General features: G+C 40.4%; 2 protein-coding genes across 2 annotated transcripts; both read right to left on the bottom strand.

The window, feature by feature from the left end:
• Nucleotides 1–173: 173 nt before the first annotated feature.
• LOC146495205 (transcription factor HES-2-like) lies at nt 174–2,230 on the bottom strand. The gene is made up of 4 exons (XM_085145153.1): nt 1,918–2,230; nt 1,715–1,810; nt 1,512–1,599; nt 174–1,416 (listed from the first exon to the last, which is right to left on the bottom strand). Exons 1-4 carry the CDS (start codon nt 2,005–2,007, stop codon nt 1,091–1,093), a joined length of 600 nt encoding a protein of 199 aa, XP_085001279.1. The 5' UTR covers nt 2,008–2,230; the 3' UTR covers nt 174–1,090.
• A 10,131-nt stretch (nt 2,231–12,361) lies between these two features.
• Nucleotides 12,362–14,105, bottom strand: LOC146495204 (transcription factor HES-2-like). The gene is made up of 3 exons (XM_085145152.1): nt 13,513–14,105; nt 13,222–13,405; nt 12,362–13,111 (listed from the first exon to the last, which is right to left on the bottom strand). Exons 1-3 carry the CDS (start codon nt 13,804–13,806, stop codon nt 12,786–12,788), a joined length of 804 nt encoding a protein of 267 aa, XP_085001278.1. The 5' UTR covers nt 13,807–14,105; the 3' UTR covers nt 12,362–12,785.
• Between the last annotated feature and the right edge of the window lie 3,505 nt (nt 14,106–17,610).

Raw genomic sequence — 17,610 nt, 5'->3', positions numbered from 1 at the left:
TAAGCCAGAGAAGATCCTTTGCATTCCATAGCTTCCTAAATTGGTAAATGAGAAAGGCATGTTTGAGAAACAGAAACCTCAGCTATGTCAATACCTATAATCGCCCAGAGGGGGGCAGCAGAGACCGCACTTTCTCAAACTTCATCCATTCAGGAGCAGTATTTTATGCTGCTTGCTGTGGGCGCATTTGACCTCAAAATGCGTCCCAGAGTTTTTGCAGCCAGTGGCGTCAGTTTTGTTCACATCTGCCTGACAACTGTGTCATATAATACTTTGTTCATTAATTTAAAAAATGCATTCAATTCTCTACGCCACGTTTTAGCTCAAAAAACTGATTTTTTTTTAATGTACACATTGGTGCTGCATTGTCTGCTTCCTTCCTGTAATATAGGTCAGTTCATACTGCCAGTTTTGCTTTGCAAATTTGCTGCGTGCCTTGTCCTGCCCCTGTCCTTACAGTTAAATCACAGTCATCTTTGTGTGCGAAGGGTCCAAAGAGCGTTTTTCCTTTTATTACTGAGCAAACGATCCATATCAATAAACCTGTAAAAGACCAGAAAGTCTAAGCAAAAACACAAAGCGAGATCTAACTAGTTTATTTATTCATTTATTGTACAAAATATACAATACAATTTGCTGTAAACAGCAAAAATACAACACATCCCAACAGAGATACTCACTGCAGACATTTTATGTCTACAAAGTTCATCTGCACAGATTCAGGACTCTGAAGTCTGTTGTGCAAATTCAGACATAAACTGACCCTTTGGGTCTTACAGGGCTGTTTCAATGGCCCCTGATTACTTAGTCCGCGACGAGGACTAAATATTTAACGTATACATACATGCAGATTTTTTTTAAAAATTCATATATACACGACTGTCTACACTTGTCAGCTTGTACAGGACAAAAGACTCGCGCGCAAAACGAGTATACAATACTCAACCAATACGATGAATTGTTGCTTTTCATCACGGAATCCAAGCTCTTAATCACTGTGTGTATTTACAGGCAATGCTCTCTCAACATTATTCCCAACATTAAACACATTACAGTCTTTTTACAGCTGTCGGAGGACCACTTAAGAAATTTACCAAGGTCTCCACACTGCAGCGCTGGCAGTCTGCGAGTCTGACTGCGCTTGGTTGGGGACCGCTGCGCTGCTGCGTTGCTGGCTCTGCACGCTGGAGCTGAAGCTGGATTTGATGCTCAAGAGTCTCTGATGGATCTGAGGCAAAGTCATCGAGGTCTGGGCGCAGCAGCTCAGGCAGGTTGGGGTGACGGTGGCGGATATGGACTGCTGGACAAAGTCATTGACGCGCTGGTGTGCGTTTGGATCCAAGTTGGTTTGGGGAAGCAGAACAGAGACGCGTTTGAGGCACGCCTTAAAACCTTCCCTGTAATTCTCTGCAGAACCTGAAAAAACAGATAAATGTTAGGTTTGATGTTCATCTAATCTGTTGTTAATACATTTAGAAATAAAAGGGTTAAATAAGTCATAGCTAACTTACTTTTAGCGTTAGCAGGTTGAATGTCACCGAGGAACCACACGGTCATTTCCAGGATGTCTGCTTTCTCAAGCTTGGAGTAACGAGAGTGCTGGAGACAAAAGGGAAAAGAAGATGTTAGATGTACGAGTCAAAATGCTGTGCTGACTATAGTCAGTTACATCTGCAAAGTGAGCATACTGAAAATGTAAATTCAAACGACTTACATCTCTGCCTGTGAGGGGGATGATTAGGTTTTTTAAGCGGTTCAGACTTTCGTTAATACGGGCGCGTCTTCTTTTTTCCATTAGCGGTTTCATAGTCTGAAACAAAAGGACACATAGAATTTAGTATTCGCTCATTACAACATGTGTGAAGTATGCGGTAAAATATTTAAGGAAATGAAACTAAATTTAGCCACTTCGCTTACCTTTCTCAGTTCAAGAGCTTCTTTTCTTTTGGCAAGAGATAGCTTTGGGGAAAAAGATTGGAGAGCTTCGCATGTCATGTTCGGAGACATTTTCAGCGTCGTCTTTGTGCCAGAGTAGTGTTCAAAACCAAGATAGGCGAAGTTGTGCCTCTAACGGCCAAGTACTGGGGTATATATCCAGGTCCGTGGCGTCGGTTTCCGTGCGTCATGGGTACGCCCCCAAGCTGGCACAAAACGATTTGAACGGGACCCACATTCTACGAAAACAAGACAAAAGCATCAAATTTAGTCAGATAACCATCTGTCTTTTACTTTAATCCAAGCGTAGCTGCGGTGCGTGTCTGCGTTATGATCCATAGACCAAACAAAATCTGCGCCAAAAAGCTGAGGAAATCTGTGCGTAAAGAAGCTTCCAGTTTTGACGCGTCAAATGCTAATTCATCAAATATCCACTCATTAAGCCATACATTTGACATCATATTTTAAATATGATGTTTTAATACAAAGATAGATTCATTTTTTTTCTTACACAGTTAATGGAACTAAATTTTGTTTTGTTTAGAAAACACTACTGGTGCGTAATGACGCAGTGCTCGGAGATGCCTGGAAAGAAAATACAGGCTATAGAATTATTCATTTTGTAATTTAACTGTGAAATATAACAAGCTACGCATATAAAATCTCATTTTATCCGTATTCTCACTTTTCACTGGCTATTATTAAGATTTTCTTTACAGCTGAATTTCCTGTTGCTGTTCAAATCTGTTCGTTTACTGGGATATAATGCGTGCAATTCTGACACAATATTCTTCATATATTCTCTGCATGGAGCTGTGTTTTTAAAAATAAAAAATAACAACTTAAAACAAGAGGATGCAGTACATGCATTAGTCGCACAGGGGCCAGGCTTGCATTCAAGAAAAAAAGTGTCCACATGGATATAGAATCTTACTCCAGGCATATATACCCAAGCCACGCTACTTTCAAATAACATCTGTTCTTAGAGTTTTACAACAATGGTTTTGCATGTGACGTTTTTATGCAGTCTCTACCCAGGGGAGGTCTCTACCTGTAGGGTGTATCCCACTACAGCTAACGCATCATGCAGTGAGGTGGGGGCTTGAAAAAACAAAGGGTGGGTGCTGTGGGTGCATTTTATTAAATCACAATAGCCATAGCAAAATTTAAAAGGACACCAGGTTGTAACTTACTCACAAGGCATTTTAAATGTTTTTGTCCGTTTACCTGTCCGTAGTCTAAAAGTATTTAATAACCCATCAATCTGTCCTGACAAGTGTGAACCAACTTTAAGTGATAACTGTGATATTATTGTTGTTGTTTAAAATATAAACTGGAGAGGCATGACAACCCATCAAATACCACTGCACTCTGGGGAACCACACGCGCAGCACGCGCCACGGGGACCAGATGGCTGTCTGTTAAAGAGCTCCCAACTCTACCAACCCCCAACCTCCATTAATGACCCCCACACCCCGCATACTCCTCCTGCACCTCTGTAGCATCCGGAGTAGGGAGTCTCCTGGTCCAGTCTATGCGCGCGCACACATACACACAGAGAGACTGTTCCAAACATTTGTGCTCTTTTTCTATAAACCTCACACGCACGACACACGATCTCAACGCGGTTTTTGGCGTGGGTATCCCATCTGCAAGCTTCTAATAGGTCCATGTTGTTAGGGTCCAACTGAAAGAAGCTTTGCATCTATCCCGTTTTACTCTATGCTGCAGTTGTCTCCCATAGCTTGCCTCTTTGTTTTTCTTTTTTTAAGCGTCCACGCTATCGTGACATGGTTGTTTATCATAACTACACGATAACAAAGCTCAATCTTTTCACAGAGATGAAAGATGTTTGAGCAGGAGTGCATGACTCTGTCGATATCTTTTCGAAGGAGTATTATTTTGTCTTACCGGAGACAGTGGTAGAAAAAAATAAAATAAAACATGACTGTAAAATTCTCAATTCTACTACTAAATTCTCTAATATGATATATATCCTATCTTTCCACCTGGTTCAGTTTGAGTTAATATTTTTCTAACGCAATAGAGTATAGGTATAATATTGCAATGGGGTCGATTTGTTAAATCTTAGTTCAGCATTTAACTTCAAATGTAAACAAATAAATACTAAAGGGGTAAAGTATGGAGATCAGAAGCCTACAAAAGATCTTCAAACGAAGTCAAACCCTGTCCTGAAATTGAGAGGCACACTTGCTGCACGCGCCCCTCGCGCCCTGCTGGGATTGCAGGATGATGGTGGTGGGAGGGGTCGGCTCTTCTCTGTTTCGCTCTTACGGTTAGAGTCCTCTTTTGTGTTTTCAATCAAATTCGGCGTCGACAAACCATCTGTGCAGACCGATAACAGCGAGCCTTTGTCTGAAATGTACCGACACTTCATGGGAATTAAGGGTGGAGAGACTTTTTGCCTCATCTCGAGATTCGATGCTTTTCGACGGAGAGCACCAAATTCAGTATTTTTCTCTAACCATGTACAGTTCACCTATTTTAATGGAGGCTATCACTTCGGTGGAAACGTAAAAATATAATTTGTCGGTGAATGTCAAAGTTTGAAAGAGTATGAATATTAATTACTTCAGAAGAGTGTCAATTAGGCTAAACTCCCCAAACTGAGCTCTTACTACAACGTCTATATGTCTGCTCGAGTGCAGAGCGCCAAACAGGGAGTTAAAAATCTAAAGAGTAGTGATATGAATCAATATGAATCTCTTTTTACTACTTCATATAAGAATTTAAGCCGTTTTTTTCTGACACCTAAACTGTGAAGTGCTATGACAACTGACTGTTATCATAAACTGTTCTATGATAAAGTCATAACTATGGAGAAATAAATGAATTGGAACATTTTTCCATTTGTTCCAATTGGAACTGGAACAAATGGAAGTAAATTCTCGTACTTTGCAAAAGTTTTAGGCAGGTGTGGAAAAAATGTTGTAAACAGAGAATGCTTTATGAAAGATAAATAATGATTGTTTATTTTTTTTATCAGTTTACAAAATGAGCGAACAAACAAACCAGCATCAATTCTCATAGGTACACTTGATCAAATTCAGGGACTTTGTAGGATTACAGTCAGGTGATCAACCAATTATACCAAACAGGTGCTAATGGTCAGAAACAGCTGTGTAAGAGACCTAAAACTGGGTGATGAACAGCCAAACTCTGCTACCAAGGTGAGGTTGTGAAGGACACAAGGTAGTTTTACTGCATCAGCAAGGTCTCTCCCACACAAAGATTTTAAAGCAGACTGGGGTTTCAAGATGTGCTGTTCAAGCTCTTTTGAAGAAGCACAAAGAAACGGGCAACATTGAGGATCGTAGACGCAGTCATCAGCCAAGGAAAGTGCAGCAGATGAAAGACACATCAAGCTTATCACCCTTTGAAATCGGAAGATGTCCAGCACTGTCATCAGCTCACAACTGGCAGAAACCAGTGGGACCCAGGTACACCCATCTACTGTCCGGAGAAGTCTGGATGGAAGTGATGTTTATGGAGGAGTTGCAGTCAAAAAGCCATACCACTGACGTGGAAACAAGACCAAGTGACTTAAGTATGCACAAAAACATAAGAACTGGGGTGCTTTGGACAGACGAGTCAAAATTTGAAATATTTAGCTGTAGCAGAAGGCAGTTTGTTCATCGAAGTGCTGGAGAGCAGTACAATAGTGAGTGAGCGAAGCAACACCATGCTTCAACAGAAGCATGGTGGAGGTTCGTTGGAAGTTTGGGGCTGCACTTCTGCAAATGGAGTTGGATATTTGGCCAATTAATGTGAGGAAGCCTACATCCAAGTTTAGGATTAATCGTGTTCTTAATCCTGAGAAATACAGGCAGATACTTATCCATCATGCAATACCATCAGGTATTTGCAAACACACAGCCAAAGTCATTGAGAACTATCTTCAACGTAAAGAAGAACAAGAAGTACTGGAAGGTATGGCCCCCACAGAGCCCTGATCTCAACATTATCAAGTGTGTCTGGGATTACATGAAGAGTAAAATGGAGGGACAGTATCCTGGCATATCCACCAAACTGAAGACACAAGAATAATCCATATAGGAATGGGACAATTGTTTTTTTTTTAAAGCCTTCTGACACTAATAAAGCAGTACTTTTTTATTTCAGAGGCAGACAATGGGTAAATGGCACATGGTCATAACATCAGAAACATCTTTATTTGGCTACATTTGTGCACACAAACAAGGAATTTGCTTCCAGTTTACTTTGCTTCCTGCATGCAAAGAAAAGAAAAATCTTTTTAAAAAAGTAAGAAATAACAAGTCACAGAAATTATATGACCTGAACAATATAACAGTGGGTTATTTAAATGTGTTCGTCACAGTGACAGCCTGTGAGAAGAAATTGTCTCTGTGGTGGCTGGTGTTCGTAAACAGAGCTCTGGAGCGCCTGTTTGAAAGCAGCAGTTTGAGCAGTGTATGTCCAGGATGTGAGGGGTCAGCAGAGACGTTTTCTACTCATTTCCTTTATTAAAGCTGAAAATCTGAACTCCAATCACATCTTAATGTTTTCATGTAAAATGTACTGTGGTAGTGCAAAGAGGGATCATTGCAAAAACACTATCATTGTATCAGTGTCCAAATAAATATGGACCTAACTCTATGACTGACGTGATGGAGCTGTTCACAGCAATGTTCACAATAATGTCCATTTAGTGCATTTCATTTGTAAGCAAAGAGTATTTATGTGAATTGCAGTCATATACTGATGACTGGCTGGTGCTGGTAAGTGCTGCCTAACATCTACATAAATTAGAAATGCTAGAAATTTAATGGCAGAACAGAATTCATTCTCTATTTTTATGTACAAGTTTAATCAGAACGGGATGTCAGAACTGGCCTCGTGTTTTTCTTTTGGTTATGCAAAATGGCAAAACATTTACTTCCTAATGTTAAGCAAAAGTCTTTGCTTTTGCTCACCAAATGAGTAATTCCATGGAAATTCAATGAGCCTCCCATATAACCCCCTCCAAATCAGCATTTTTGGACTTTATCAAGTGTATTTGACCATTTTTGTAAACATCAATGTGTTTATTGAAAGTATGCCAAATTTTATCATCATACTATAAATATATCACATGTTCCAGCCCCCCAAAGCTCATAGAGATAGATTAAAACTCCTTTTTGAATTCTTTTGAATTTTTGAGCCTTCATAATTGCTTAAACGTGAAACATAGCCAGATTGAGTTCTCAGCACTGGGAAGCAAATTTAAGCTCTGTTAAAAACTGGAAACAAATCACTTTTATGCTATATCCAAGTGTCCCAGTCTAAAGCCAGAGTCTCTTTTGGTTTCTTTCTATAACCAAGTTTAAGTATCAGTGTACTGAAACTGCACCGATATAATATCAGTGACTAATTGTGACAGAAACAAGGACAATACATAGATGTTTTATCTGTTTTATGATAAGTCACTGTAGAAAAGCACATTTTGGTTAAACCTTCAAGGGCTGTATCATCATAAGGGATAGGGGGTTGATCAAAAAAAGTTATAGTATAAAAGGTCACCTTTTTGCTCTTTATGCCAGTCTCATTTTCTAGCCATGAAAATGAGACTGGCATGTCTTTTGGACTTTGGGAAAGACCTGGAGTAAGATAAGATAAATCTTTATTAGTCCCACACGTGGGAATTTTTTTGGGTTACAGCAGAAAGTGGACGGTACAATTTAAGAGCAGCAAAAAAATTACAAAAAAAAATAGAATAAGATAAAATAGAATAAAATACTATGTCATATCAGGGAAATTGCACTTAGTAATATAGCACATAAGGGAGACTGGGCGAAGGCTATCATGGTAAATTGGATGTGTGTGTCTGTCTGTCCGCACATGTGTGGTCATCTGCAGAGACCATGTTGTGGAGTCTGACAGCAGTTGGAAAGAAAAACCTGTGAAATCTCTCCGTCCCACATCCTGGATGTCGCAGCCTGCCACTGAAGGAGCTGCTCAGTGCTGTTGGAGTCTCCTGCATTGGGTGGGAGATGTCCAACAAGGATGACAGCTCATCCACCATTCTCCTGTCGCTCACCACCTCCACTGAGTCCAGAGTAGGGTTGCCAACCGTCCCTTAAAAAACGGAATCGTCCCGTATTTAGAAACAAAAGTACACGTCCCGTATTGAGCTGAAAAGGGACGCACTTTGTCCCGTAGTACAGTGAGAATCAAAAGTAGTCTATAAGTTTTAATGTAATTAACGCTTTGTTTGAAAACATAATTCCCAGCCCCGCTCCTGCTTTGTGACCAATGAGCTGACAGCACACTTATGACAATTCGAGTATGACATTCAGATTACCGCTCATCTCATTGGTTGAGGAAAGGTCGCTTGCGGAGAAAATACCGGAAGACAACAGATGACCACAACAAAAAGCATGGCCAAGAGGGAAACAAACGCCGACACTGCGGTGCAAGTCTCAAACGACAGTACACCTGAAGCTGGGCAAACACTGTGCGATTTTCAAACTGCACGATTGGCTCGCATGGGTTATAAGTTCGTAGGTCACGATGCAGGGTCTCACACTATACCGCCCGATGCTCTGATGCGACCCGAGTGCTCACACTGTGCCTCCATAAAATGAAGGTTATAACAGAAAATCTGTCGCTCGCTCTCCCTCTCTGTCTTTCACTCACACAGACACACACCACCATCAACTTTGCTAAATTGCTAATGAAAAACATGATCAGGCAGCTGTGATTGAGCAGCAATGTAAATCCAACTATTTTCACGGTTGTTGTGGTCGTGATAATTTGGTGATGCCACATCGAAAAGGCTCGGATGAGCTTTCCAAAGTTCTACAAGTTGTGCCTCCATCGCTTGTGTCCAGATCACACGCTGCACAGCCGCTCCGTCTTTTTCACCGACGTTTACGTGTTTGCGCGTGAGCAGTGTGAGCGGCTGCGGTGACACCCTCACGAGCGATTGATGAGCTGGTCATGAGGTGTTAATCGCTTCTCGTTACCCCACGTATACTACACGATGCACGTTGAAGGCCAAAATCGGGCCGATCACCAAATTGGTCGCACGACTCAAAAATCGGCTCAAAATGGGCCAAAACTCGCACAGCGTGAGCCCAGCATTAGACCAGCAATGTTTGTTCCTCTCAGAGAAAGAAAAAAGGCTGCAAAAGAACAGGGAAGAATGGGAAAAGGAAAACACCTATACATGAAGCACATGAAGAACATGAGGGGCGTGAAAGCTCGGGGAACCCTTAACCAATTTTTGTCCACCAGGCCACGGCAGAAGCAGATATGGTTTGTAAACACTGGTTTGTTTGTTTTTAAACCCTCTGGTTAAGGTTAAAATGGGCATGTGCAGTGAATATCAGCGCTATGTGGCCAGAAGTGTGATAATATAATTTATTTTGTGTAATAAACAACTGCAAGGATAGATGATTACAACAAATAGATGAGTAATACATAAAAGTAATACATAGATGAATAATGATGATGAGTTATGATGCGTAATCATGGGAACAAGTGGGTTTACAAACGGGAGCAAAAGCTGAAATAATGCCTCTACTGAAGCCAATTGCACTAAATGCACTAAATGTGCACTGTTACAAGAATATTTTTCTTTCTATTGTTTTCTATTAATTTATATAATTTTAAGTTAAGCAGGACAGAGTTCTTTTGAAGAAAGATTTACTTTTATTCTCAAAAGTTAAGCATGACAATCTTCCGTTTAAGAAAGACCTGTTTTATTGTGTTAATGTTGTCATTTTGAGCTAAAAATAAATGGCTAAATGATTTTTGTTTCCCATGTGTTGATATCACAAAGAATACGCATCTACTTAAATCAAATTCAAGTCAAATGGTTAAAAAAATAATTTCACACACAAAAAAGGAGCTAAAAAATTCACCACACTGGGAAGAGTGAAAACAACTGGGTCGCCCGGCCCTGGCCACGAGGTGTCCCTTATTTATTTCTCAGGGAGTTGGCAACCCTAGTCCAGAGGGCATCCTAGAACAGAGCTGGCCCTCCAGATCTGCCTGTTCAGTCTCTTCCTGTTCCCAGCAGAGATGCTGCTGCCCCATCACACCACACCGTAAAAGATGGCTGAGGCCACCACAGAGTCATAGAAGGTCTTCAGGAGTGGGTCTTTCACTTCAAAAGAAACAGGTACAGCCTGCTCTGCCCTTTTCTGTAGAGAGCATCTGAATTGTGAATCCAGTCCAGTTTATTCTTCAGATGAACACCAAGGTACCTGCAGCTATCTACAACCTGAATGTACAGCTGTTTATTGGTTGCAGAGGAGGATGTTTGTGCCTGTGGAAATCTACCACCAGCTCCTTGGTTTTTCTATTGTTGATCTGGAGGCAGTTCTGCTGGCACCAGTCCACAAAACCTTGGGTCAGTTCTCTGTACTCCCTGTCATCCCCATCAATGATGAGGTCAACTATTGCAGAGTCATTAGAGAACTTATGCAGGAAGCACTGGGTGGAGTTGTGAGAGAAAAAGAGAGGGGAAGACATGCGGCAAAGGGCCAGGGGTCGGACTCAAACCTAGGCCCTCAGCTTTCAGCCATGAGGCATATGGTTGCCTGCTCATCTGACTGAGCTAAAACCACGCCCAGAGAGAATCCAGAGTACCCAGTACCCAGAGAGAATACTCGCAATCACAAGGAGAACATGCAAACTCCACACAGGAGGGTTCCCGCTGGCTGGTGGAGTCAAACTCAGGACCTTCTTGAAGTGAAGCATCAATGCTAACCGCTGCACCACCATGCTGCACCACCATGCTGCACCACCATGCTGCACCACCATGCTGCACCACCATGCTGCACCACCATGCTGCACCACCATGCTGCACCACCATGCTGCACCATGATTCATTTTGTGTCAAAATTATTTATCATCAAATCAGATTTTGACACTCATGGATGTAGCTCAAGGCTATGAAATGGAGAAACAGCATAATAGTTCAGGTGAAACAACTGAGAGGTTTTCTCTGATATATTATCAGAAAATAGAGAAAACACCCGAGTCTCTCTAAGTCTGAGACCAAAATACAAAAGGTAAACATTTTTCAAAGTCACCATCAATGGGAAAAAATAGATGAAATACATGAAATAATAAGTTCATATTCCAATTGTTAAAATCAGTATTAGGGGTTCTGGAAAAGGCGCCAAATAACTAATTTGTTTTTATCACATGGCAGTTGGAGGCTGTTTAAACCTTTGATAGTTCTAGTGATCTCTAACATATAGAAGTGTGTGGATTCGTGGCAAAAGAAAATGTGCAAAGGATCCATTGATATGAGAGATATCACCAGGAAATGCTTTCTATAACCGGAGTACTGACAGTAATGTGACTGCATAGGAGGACCCCCAAATATCTTCTAACTAAAAGAATTATGCATGAAATAGTGGTCAGAAATTTGATTAAGCATTATTATAAGAGTCAAAAATACCATATGGAAATGCAGATAGAAGTTTCTAGTTTTTAAGAAAACATTTTACAATGTTTTATTTAGATTTCCAAATGTATACATTCTGCAGTATATATCCTTCTCCTAATTAAAAAAAATGCTACAACACCAGCAGCTATGCAACAAACAATTTAACTTAAACACCTGAAAAACATCAAATGCAAAAATAAATTCTTCAAATAAATGTCTGCATATTTCATCTCTATAAAGTACAACCATCTTTGCTCTTCACCAGCTTCTTTTTCATTTTTTTTTAAAAGACACATTGATGCTTTAGGTTATGCGCTGTCACCATATTGGTTGAAAACAAATTTTTAGTTAACTCCTCTTAGATTCCGAATTTTCCTTATTTTGAGCTCATGCAGGTCTAACAAAATTTCTACACAATACGATTTCTGCAAGGTTTTTTAAAACCTTTTATATTATCATTTGTATCTGAATAAAACATAATTATAAACGGTTTGCTCTTTTCACAAACTGAATGTAGATAAAGCACGGGGATGACATCTACCATCTACGTCACACCAAGTGCGTTTTCTGCAAAAGGTGTTTTATGGTTTTTCTGTATTAAGGTTATACATTATTTAAAAGCAATACAAGACATACACTGCACACACACACACACACACACACACACATATATATATATTTATTTTTTGAGTAGTCTAGTCTGTTGTTACTCCCACAGTAATCTCAGTGTGTTTCCTGTGACACAACCAGTAGTTATTCCCACAGATTTGGCGGCAACTAGAGCGGCGCCTCACATCAGCAACAATAGAGCAGCTGCTCAGCAGCATCAATGGGCTCTGGCAACACTGGATGACCTGTGGCTTTGTGCGTTTGCGCGCCTTTTTCCTTCTTTCATTTCACCCAAAATCGTCTCATTAAGGCATCCGGGGTCAGTGATAAATTTGAGGTCCTTCAATCACCGGAACAAAAACGATCAAACACCATAAACATCTTTGTCGAGCATACTTTTATTGAAAATATTTTGTCATTGACAAAACAGAAATGTCATAAAACGTGTCTTTTCGTACATAAATAATATATAATCCTAGTTAACACATAGTGTTTACTGACTATTCTGTTGCACAGACCAAAATACATTTAAGTCAATCGTGCAAACCTCAAACAAAATAACCCGTGGGGTTTACAAAAGTGTTGTCTACAACCCGTAACTCTGAAACCCCAAAGAGGATTGCATTTTTTTTAAGTTCAAAGCCTTCAGTTTCTTTGATATCTGTGCTCGAGTCTTCTAGCATTAAACGCAAAATGACTTAAACTTATATACAGCTCCAACAATTCTTCTTCACCTTACTCACTAAAACTACCTCTAATTTAGTACAAATAGTAAACAGCACAAAATAAACAGGCGTGCGATAACTGTGCATCTAATCTACCAAGGTCTCCACATAGCAGCGCTGACAGCCTGCTGGTCTGCCTGCGCTCTGCTTGGAGCCACTGCGCTGCTGCTGCGGTGCTGAGTCTCCAGCCTGGAGGTGAAGCTGGATTTGAGGCTCATAATTTTCTCTTGGATCTGAGGTAAAGTCCTGGAGCTCTGGGCACAGCAGTTCAGGCAGGTTGGAGTGACGGTGGCAGACATGGACTGCTGGACGAAGTCGTGCACCCGTTGGCACGCGTCCTGGTCCAGGCTTTTGGGAAGCAGCGCGGAAACGCGCTGGAGGCAAGCTTTGTAACCTTCTCTGTAACTGTCTGCGGAGTCTAGAGAGAGGACAGGAGATATTTGATCAGTGGCTGGGATTTTCACAAGAAGCGTGTTAAAAACTTGGAGGACAACAGTGTGCTATGCATGTCGTAGAGGTAATGCTCACCTTTGACAGGGGTGGAAGGAAGATCTCTGAGGAAGCGGACTGTCATTTCCAGAATGTCCGCTTTTTCCAGCTTGGAGTAGCGTGCGTTATCTTTGCCAACAAGGGGCAAAATCAGGCTCTTCAAATGATTGAGACTGTCATTGATGCGAGCTCGTCTTCTCTTCTCCAACAGGGGTTTAAGAGTCTACAAAAAATAATTTCAACACTGTTACTAGGCTGTACCGATAGAGTTAGCGCAGAACACATTTCCAGAAACAAAAACAGCTGCGTAGTGGTTCGTCTTCTCCTTACCTTTCTAAGTTCGTTGGCTTGTTTTCTCTGGGCCACGGTGGACCTTGCAGGGAGAGGCTGGCTGGCCTCAGTAGTGAAGCTGGGACTCATTCTGTTTGCGTTTTCTTGTTGTGCTTTTTGACGGGAGATATTTGCTTCTTGAGCGGCTGAGCTGAAGTGTGCCGCTGAGCTGGCGAGCTTCCTATTTATGTGGAGCCGGAGCGTCAGAGGGGAGGGAACACAAGCCATTGCAGCGGGGGGATGACACAGGGGGCGAGGCCCTTGGGAGACGAGTAGAGATCCTGTCTGGACCATCTGGCCCCCCGCGTCTGTATGTTGGTATGCGGAGTTTCGTGATGCTGCTGCGTTTTACTGCATTTAAAATTTAAGGCTTCAACGTCTATCCAAGATCAAATTACAAGTGCAGGGTATGAAAACTTGTTGTTTTTTTTAATCTTAGTATAGGCAGACAACCGCCATTGTAATTATCTACAGTGTATCATTGTTCTTTTCGTGACGTTGTTAGTTAATAACTTAAATTATTAAAAGTCGCCTATGTATCATTTTGTTTATGTTTGTATTAAGCACTTCCTACAAGTAAAGTCAGCATGTTTTTATGAGACCCATGAAAGTTAAACAGCTATAAATGAACAATTACACGTTAGATTAAAAAAAAACACACAAAGAAAACATCCTGCATAATGAAAATTAATACCGTGCGTTTATTTATGGTTTCGTTCCCGCCACAACAAAACAAAAAGGAGCTAGATGAATGAATTTGAGGGGAGGAGACTAATCTATTCCAAAATTAATAAACCAGATACCCAAGCCACGCCGTGTATGGATTAACATCTGCTTCTGGACCCTCAGCAGCCTGTTTCCAATATCGACAACACGGTGTTTACCTGTAGCAGTGGGGGAGGTGACGGACAGCTCGCAATGCAAGCAAAAGGAAGCGTGTATGTGCAATATAAGATCGCATATCATAGCCGTGCAATACATGTGCAATACAATACACATGTTTAAAGGAAGAATTGAAAAAAAATTGACTTAATTGACGCACTTAAATATGAATTTTGAATTATGAATTATGGAAATGTTAAGTATTCCCTACAAATTATGTAAATACAAGAATAATGCAATCTGTAAACGATAACTGTGACACATATAACATCAACCTCCAGAACTTTAAACAGCTTTTATTTAAATGCTGTTTTAAAGAGTGTCAGTTTCTCGGGCCTATGAGCTGCCAGTAGGATTCACGCGTTCGGCACGCGCCACGATCGGAGCAACAGATGGGACCCCCCACCCCACCTCACCCCCCGCCTTCCTCGTCTCCCGTCTCTATGCACACCCCACCCTCCCCCGTCTGCCGCTGCTGCACCACTCTCGCATCAGCATCCCAGCCCCTGCTCCAGATCATGTGTCCTCTCGCCATAAATTTGCTTCACTCTTGTTTTGTCTCTTTTTTTTTCCTTTTTTTTTGCGAGGGTGGGGGAGGGGGACATGACCGCAATGGTGCAATTGTTGTATTTTTGTAACAGTCAAGTTAAAACGACATGATGAGTAGAAAAGGGAGAAAACATCTAGAATACTCAGAACTAGGAGTTCATAATAAAAATAGACAAAACTGCAAAAATGCATATAAACTCTCTCTGTTTTAAATGATGTCAAATAAATTTAGTAATAGATCTTTTGATGTTTAATGTAATTGGAAGCATTTTGCGCAGGGAATTCCCAAGGAAACAAGAAGGAGCGAGACATGTGCATTACACTGAAGTAAATTTTTACGCACGCGAAACCAGATATACCGCACAACAAACTCATAATTTAGGCAAAGATACGCTGTCCCATCGACTGCAATCTGCTCTGCTCTATAGCTTCAGGGATTTAACCTTCCTATTTTGTCAAACATTACACATGCACGGCTTTGCACGCGCCCTGCCCCATGGGGCCTCAAATAACCGCCACCAAGTCCAGTATGGGAACTGGCACTTCGCGATAAGACGAAAAAAAAGTCCAGGAAAGGCTTCGGTTGGGACCCTTTTTTGTTTTGGTTTCAGCGTGGGTATCCATCTGTGCACGATCAGGGCACAGTGATCCTTTGTTGAAGGGTGTACAGAAAATTGGAGTCACTCAAAGTTTTACAGCAACTGTGTGGGAGATGCACATATTTTGTTTGTTTTATCCAGTAAAACTAGGTATTTACATCCCCATTTCATTTCTTCAACTAAACTAAATGAAATAAACTGTCAAATTGTTTATTACCGCGGAAATAAATCAATAAGAATACCAATTATAACATCTTCAGTATAATTTTGGACAAGGTACAATCTGGATGAAGAGATGAAACGGCAAAGAGCTATCCTGTGCATTCAACGAAAACATCTTTAAAACCCTAATCGCTGAGTTTGCGTATGAGATTTAATAGAATTTGGTTGTATAAACGGCATGAGACTGACACGAGCCAAAGCGTTCAGACAGATGGAGCTGAAGCGCACTGAGGCGTAAAACCAAAAGCGTCGAAGGACTCTGCTCTGCCAAAGGTGATCGTCTCCACTTCACGGAGCCACATGAAAATTTCCAGACTTGGAGATTTTCCAGACTTCAAATCGCGACTGCACCCTAAACGATGTTTGGCGACCCAAGCCAAATTCTACGCTACCATTATCCACATGACACGAAAGCATCTGCTAGACTCAGGACTGACCTTTCCGTACGGAGCAAAAAAACAAACAAACAAAAGAAAATATTTTACTCTATGTAGCCTAAAGTAGACTGAAAATTTATATACCAAATACATAACGGCAAGCTCAAAAATACATATTTTTGTGAAATGCTCAAAAAAAAAAAAGACACATCCAATAATCGTTTTTTCTGCCAGTTTCCATTCTTTCATTGACAAACTGAACTCTTTATTGTCATTGCACGATCTTACTTTGTGCAATTTACAACGAAATTAGAGTATTGTCCCACATCGGTACAAAAAGAAAGGCAAGAAGTAATCGCAATAAACAATATATATGAATATAATATAAATACGCAAAATGTGCAGAAACATTAAAGACGACAATTAGGCTATATATAAAATATCATCTTTTTGTTTGTTTTTATTTTAAAATATGCCCTTTCCATGGTCACTAATGTTTGGCTCCACATTAATTCTGTTAGAAAAATCTCCCACAAATACGTATTGTACATTTAGTTAAGAAAATAAAGCATATCATATTTTAAATTACACTAAATGTGTTTAAGATGAAACATAGAAGTCTTTGTAAAGCATGTTTCATACAAATTTGATTATAACAGTCAAAAATCTGATTGTAATCAATTATTAAGCTATTTACACACATAGTACAGATATATAAGCAGAAACTGTTTAGAAATTACAAACGTCCATCCATTTTCCTAAACATTTATCCAGTCCAGGCTGCAGCCTTTCCCAGTTGTCACAGTGCAAGGTTTTACAAAAAGCAAGCCACAGCAAAGTGACGGCAAGACCAAGAGGTCACAAGGCGTAGCAGAAGCAATGAGTCTTATTTTGATCTACAAAGTACCACAAAACACAAAAAGACTACAGTACCCTTCTGTTTGGCTCAAACAAGGACTGACTTTTGTTGATGTGATACTGTGCACTCAGTGCCGGACTCATGAGAGACATAAGACAAACATTTCAGTTGATGTTTTTTTTTTTCTTAAAAGCATATCAGCACTGGTGTATTTATCATTATTTCTTTCTTTTTTTCCTGAAAGCTTAAACAAAAATGCCATTCCAGATGAAGGCTGGTGAAATAAATATTTGATTCAATTGAAATGTCAAATATTTAATAATTCTAATTCCTTGACTGTGTCCTTTGTTTGACATGATATGACAACCTGGTAAATTGAATAGCTTGGATTTTCCAACAGATAAGACACAAACAAACTGTGCACTAACTTTGGCTTTGTAAAAAATTATTATGGGCTTTACTGTTTGCCATTTTCTTAAGAAAAGGTTTGATCCATGGTAAACTAAGTCATCTGCATTGCACACTTACTGTAAACTTTTAGTATGGTTTTAACACCATGACGATGTTTAAACCATCTAATTTTCTTTTACCATCCCCCTATATTCTTTGT

The sequence above is a fragment of the Neolamprologus multifasciatus genome, chromosome 20 (genome assembly GCF_963576455.1).
Source record: "Neolamprologus multifasciatus chromosome 20, fNeoMul1.2, whole genome shotgun sequence".
Lineage (NCBI taxonomy): Eukaryota > Metazoa > Chordata > Actinopteri > Cichliformes > Cichlidae > Neolamprologus > Neolamprologus multifasciatus.
This window is presented reverse-complemented; position numbering and strand designations above follow the sequence as displayed.

Bases quoted from the DNA above. Each gene is read 5' to 3' on its own strand.
- LOC146495205 (XM_085145153.1), bottom strand. From the start codon at position 2,007: ATGTCTCCGAACATGACATGCGAAGCTCTCCAATCTTTTTCCCCAAAG. The intron at 1,811-1,917 runs GTAAGCGAAGTG...CTTTTGTTTCAG, and splicing joins AAGCTCTTGAACTGAGAAAG to ACTATGAAACCGCTAATGGA. The intron at 1,417-1,511 runs GTAAGTTAGCTA...CTGTTTTTTCAG, and splicing joins TCAACCTGCTAACGCTAAAA to GTTCTGCAGAGAATTACAGG.
- LOC146495204 (XM_085145152.1), bottom strand. From the start codon at position 13,806: ATGGTCCAGACAGGATCTCTACTCGTCTCCCAAGGGCCTCGCCCCCTG. The intron at 13,406-13,512 runs GTAAGGAGAAGA...TATTTTTTGTAG, and splicing joins AAGCCAACGAACTTAGAAAG to ACTCTTAAACCCCTGTTGGA. The intron at 13,112-13,221 runs GTGAGCATTACC...TCCTCTCTCTAG, and splicing joins TCCTTCCACCCCTGTCAAAG to ACTCCGCAGACAGTTACAGA.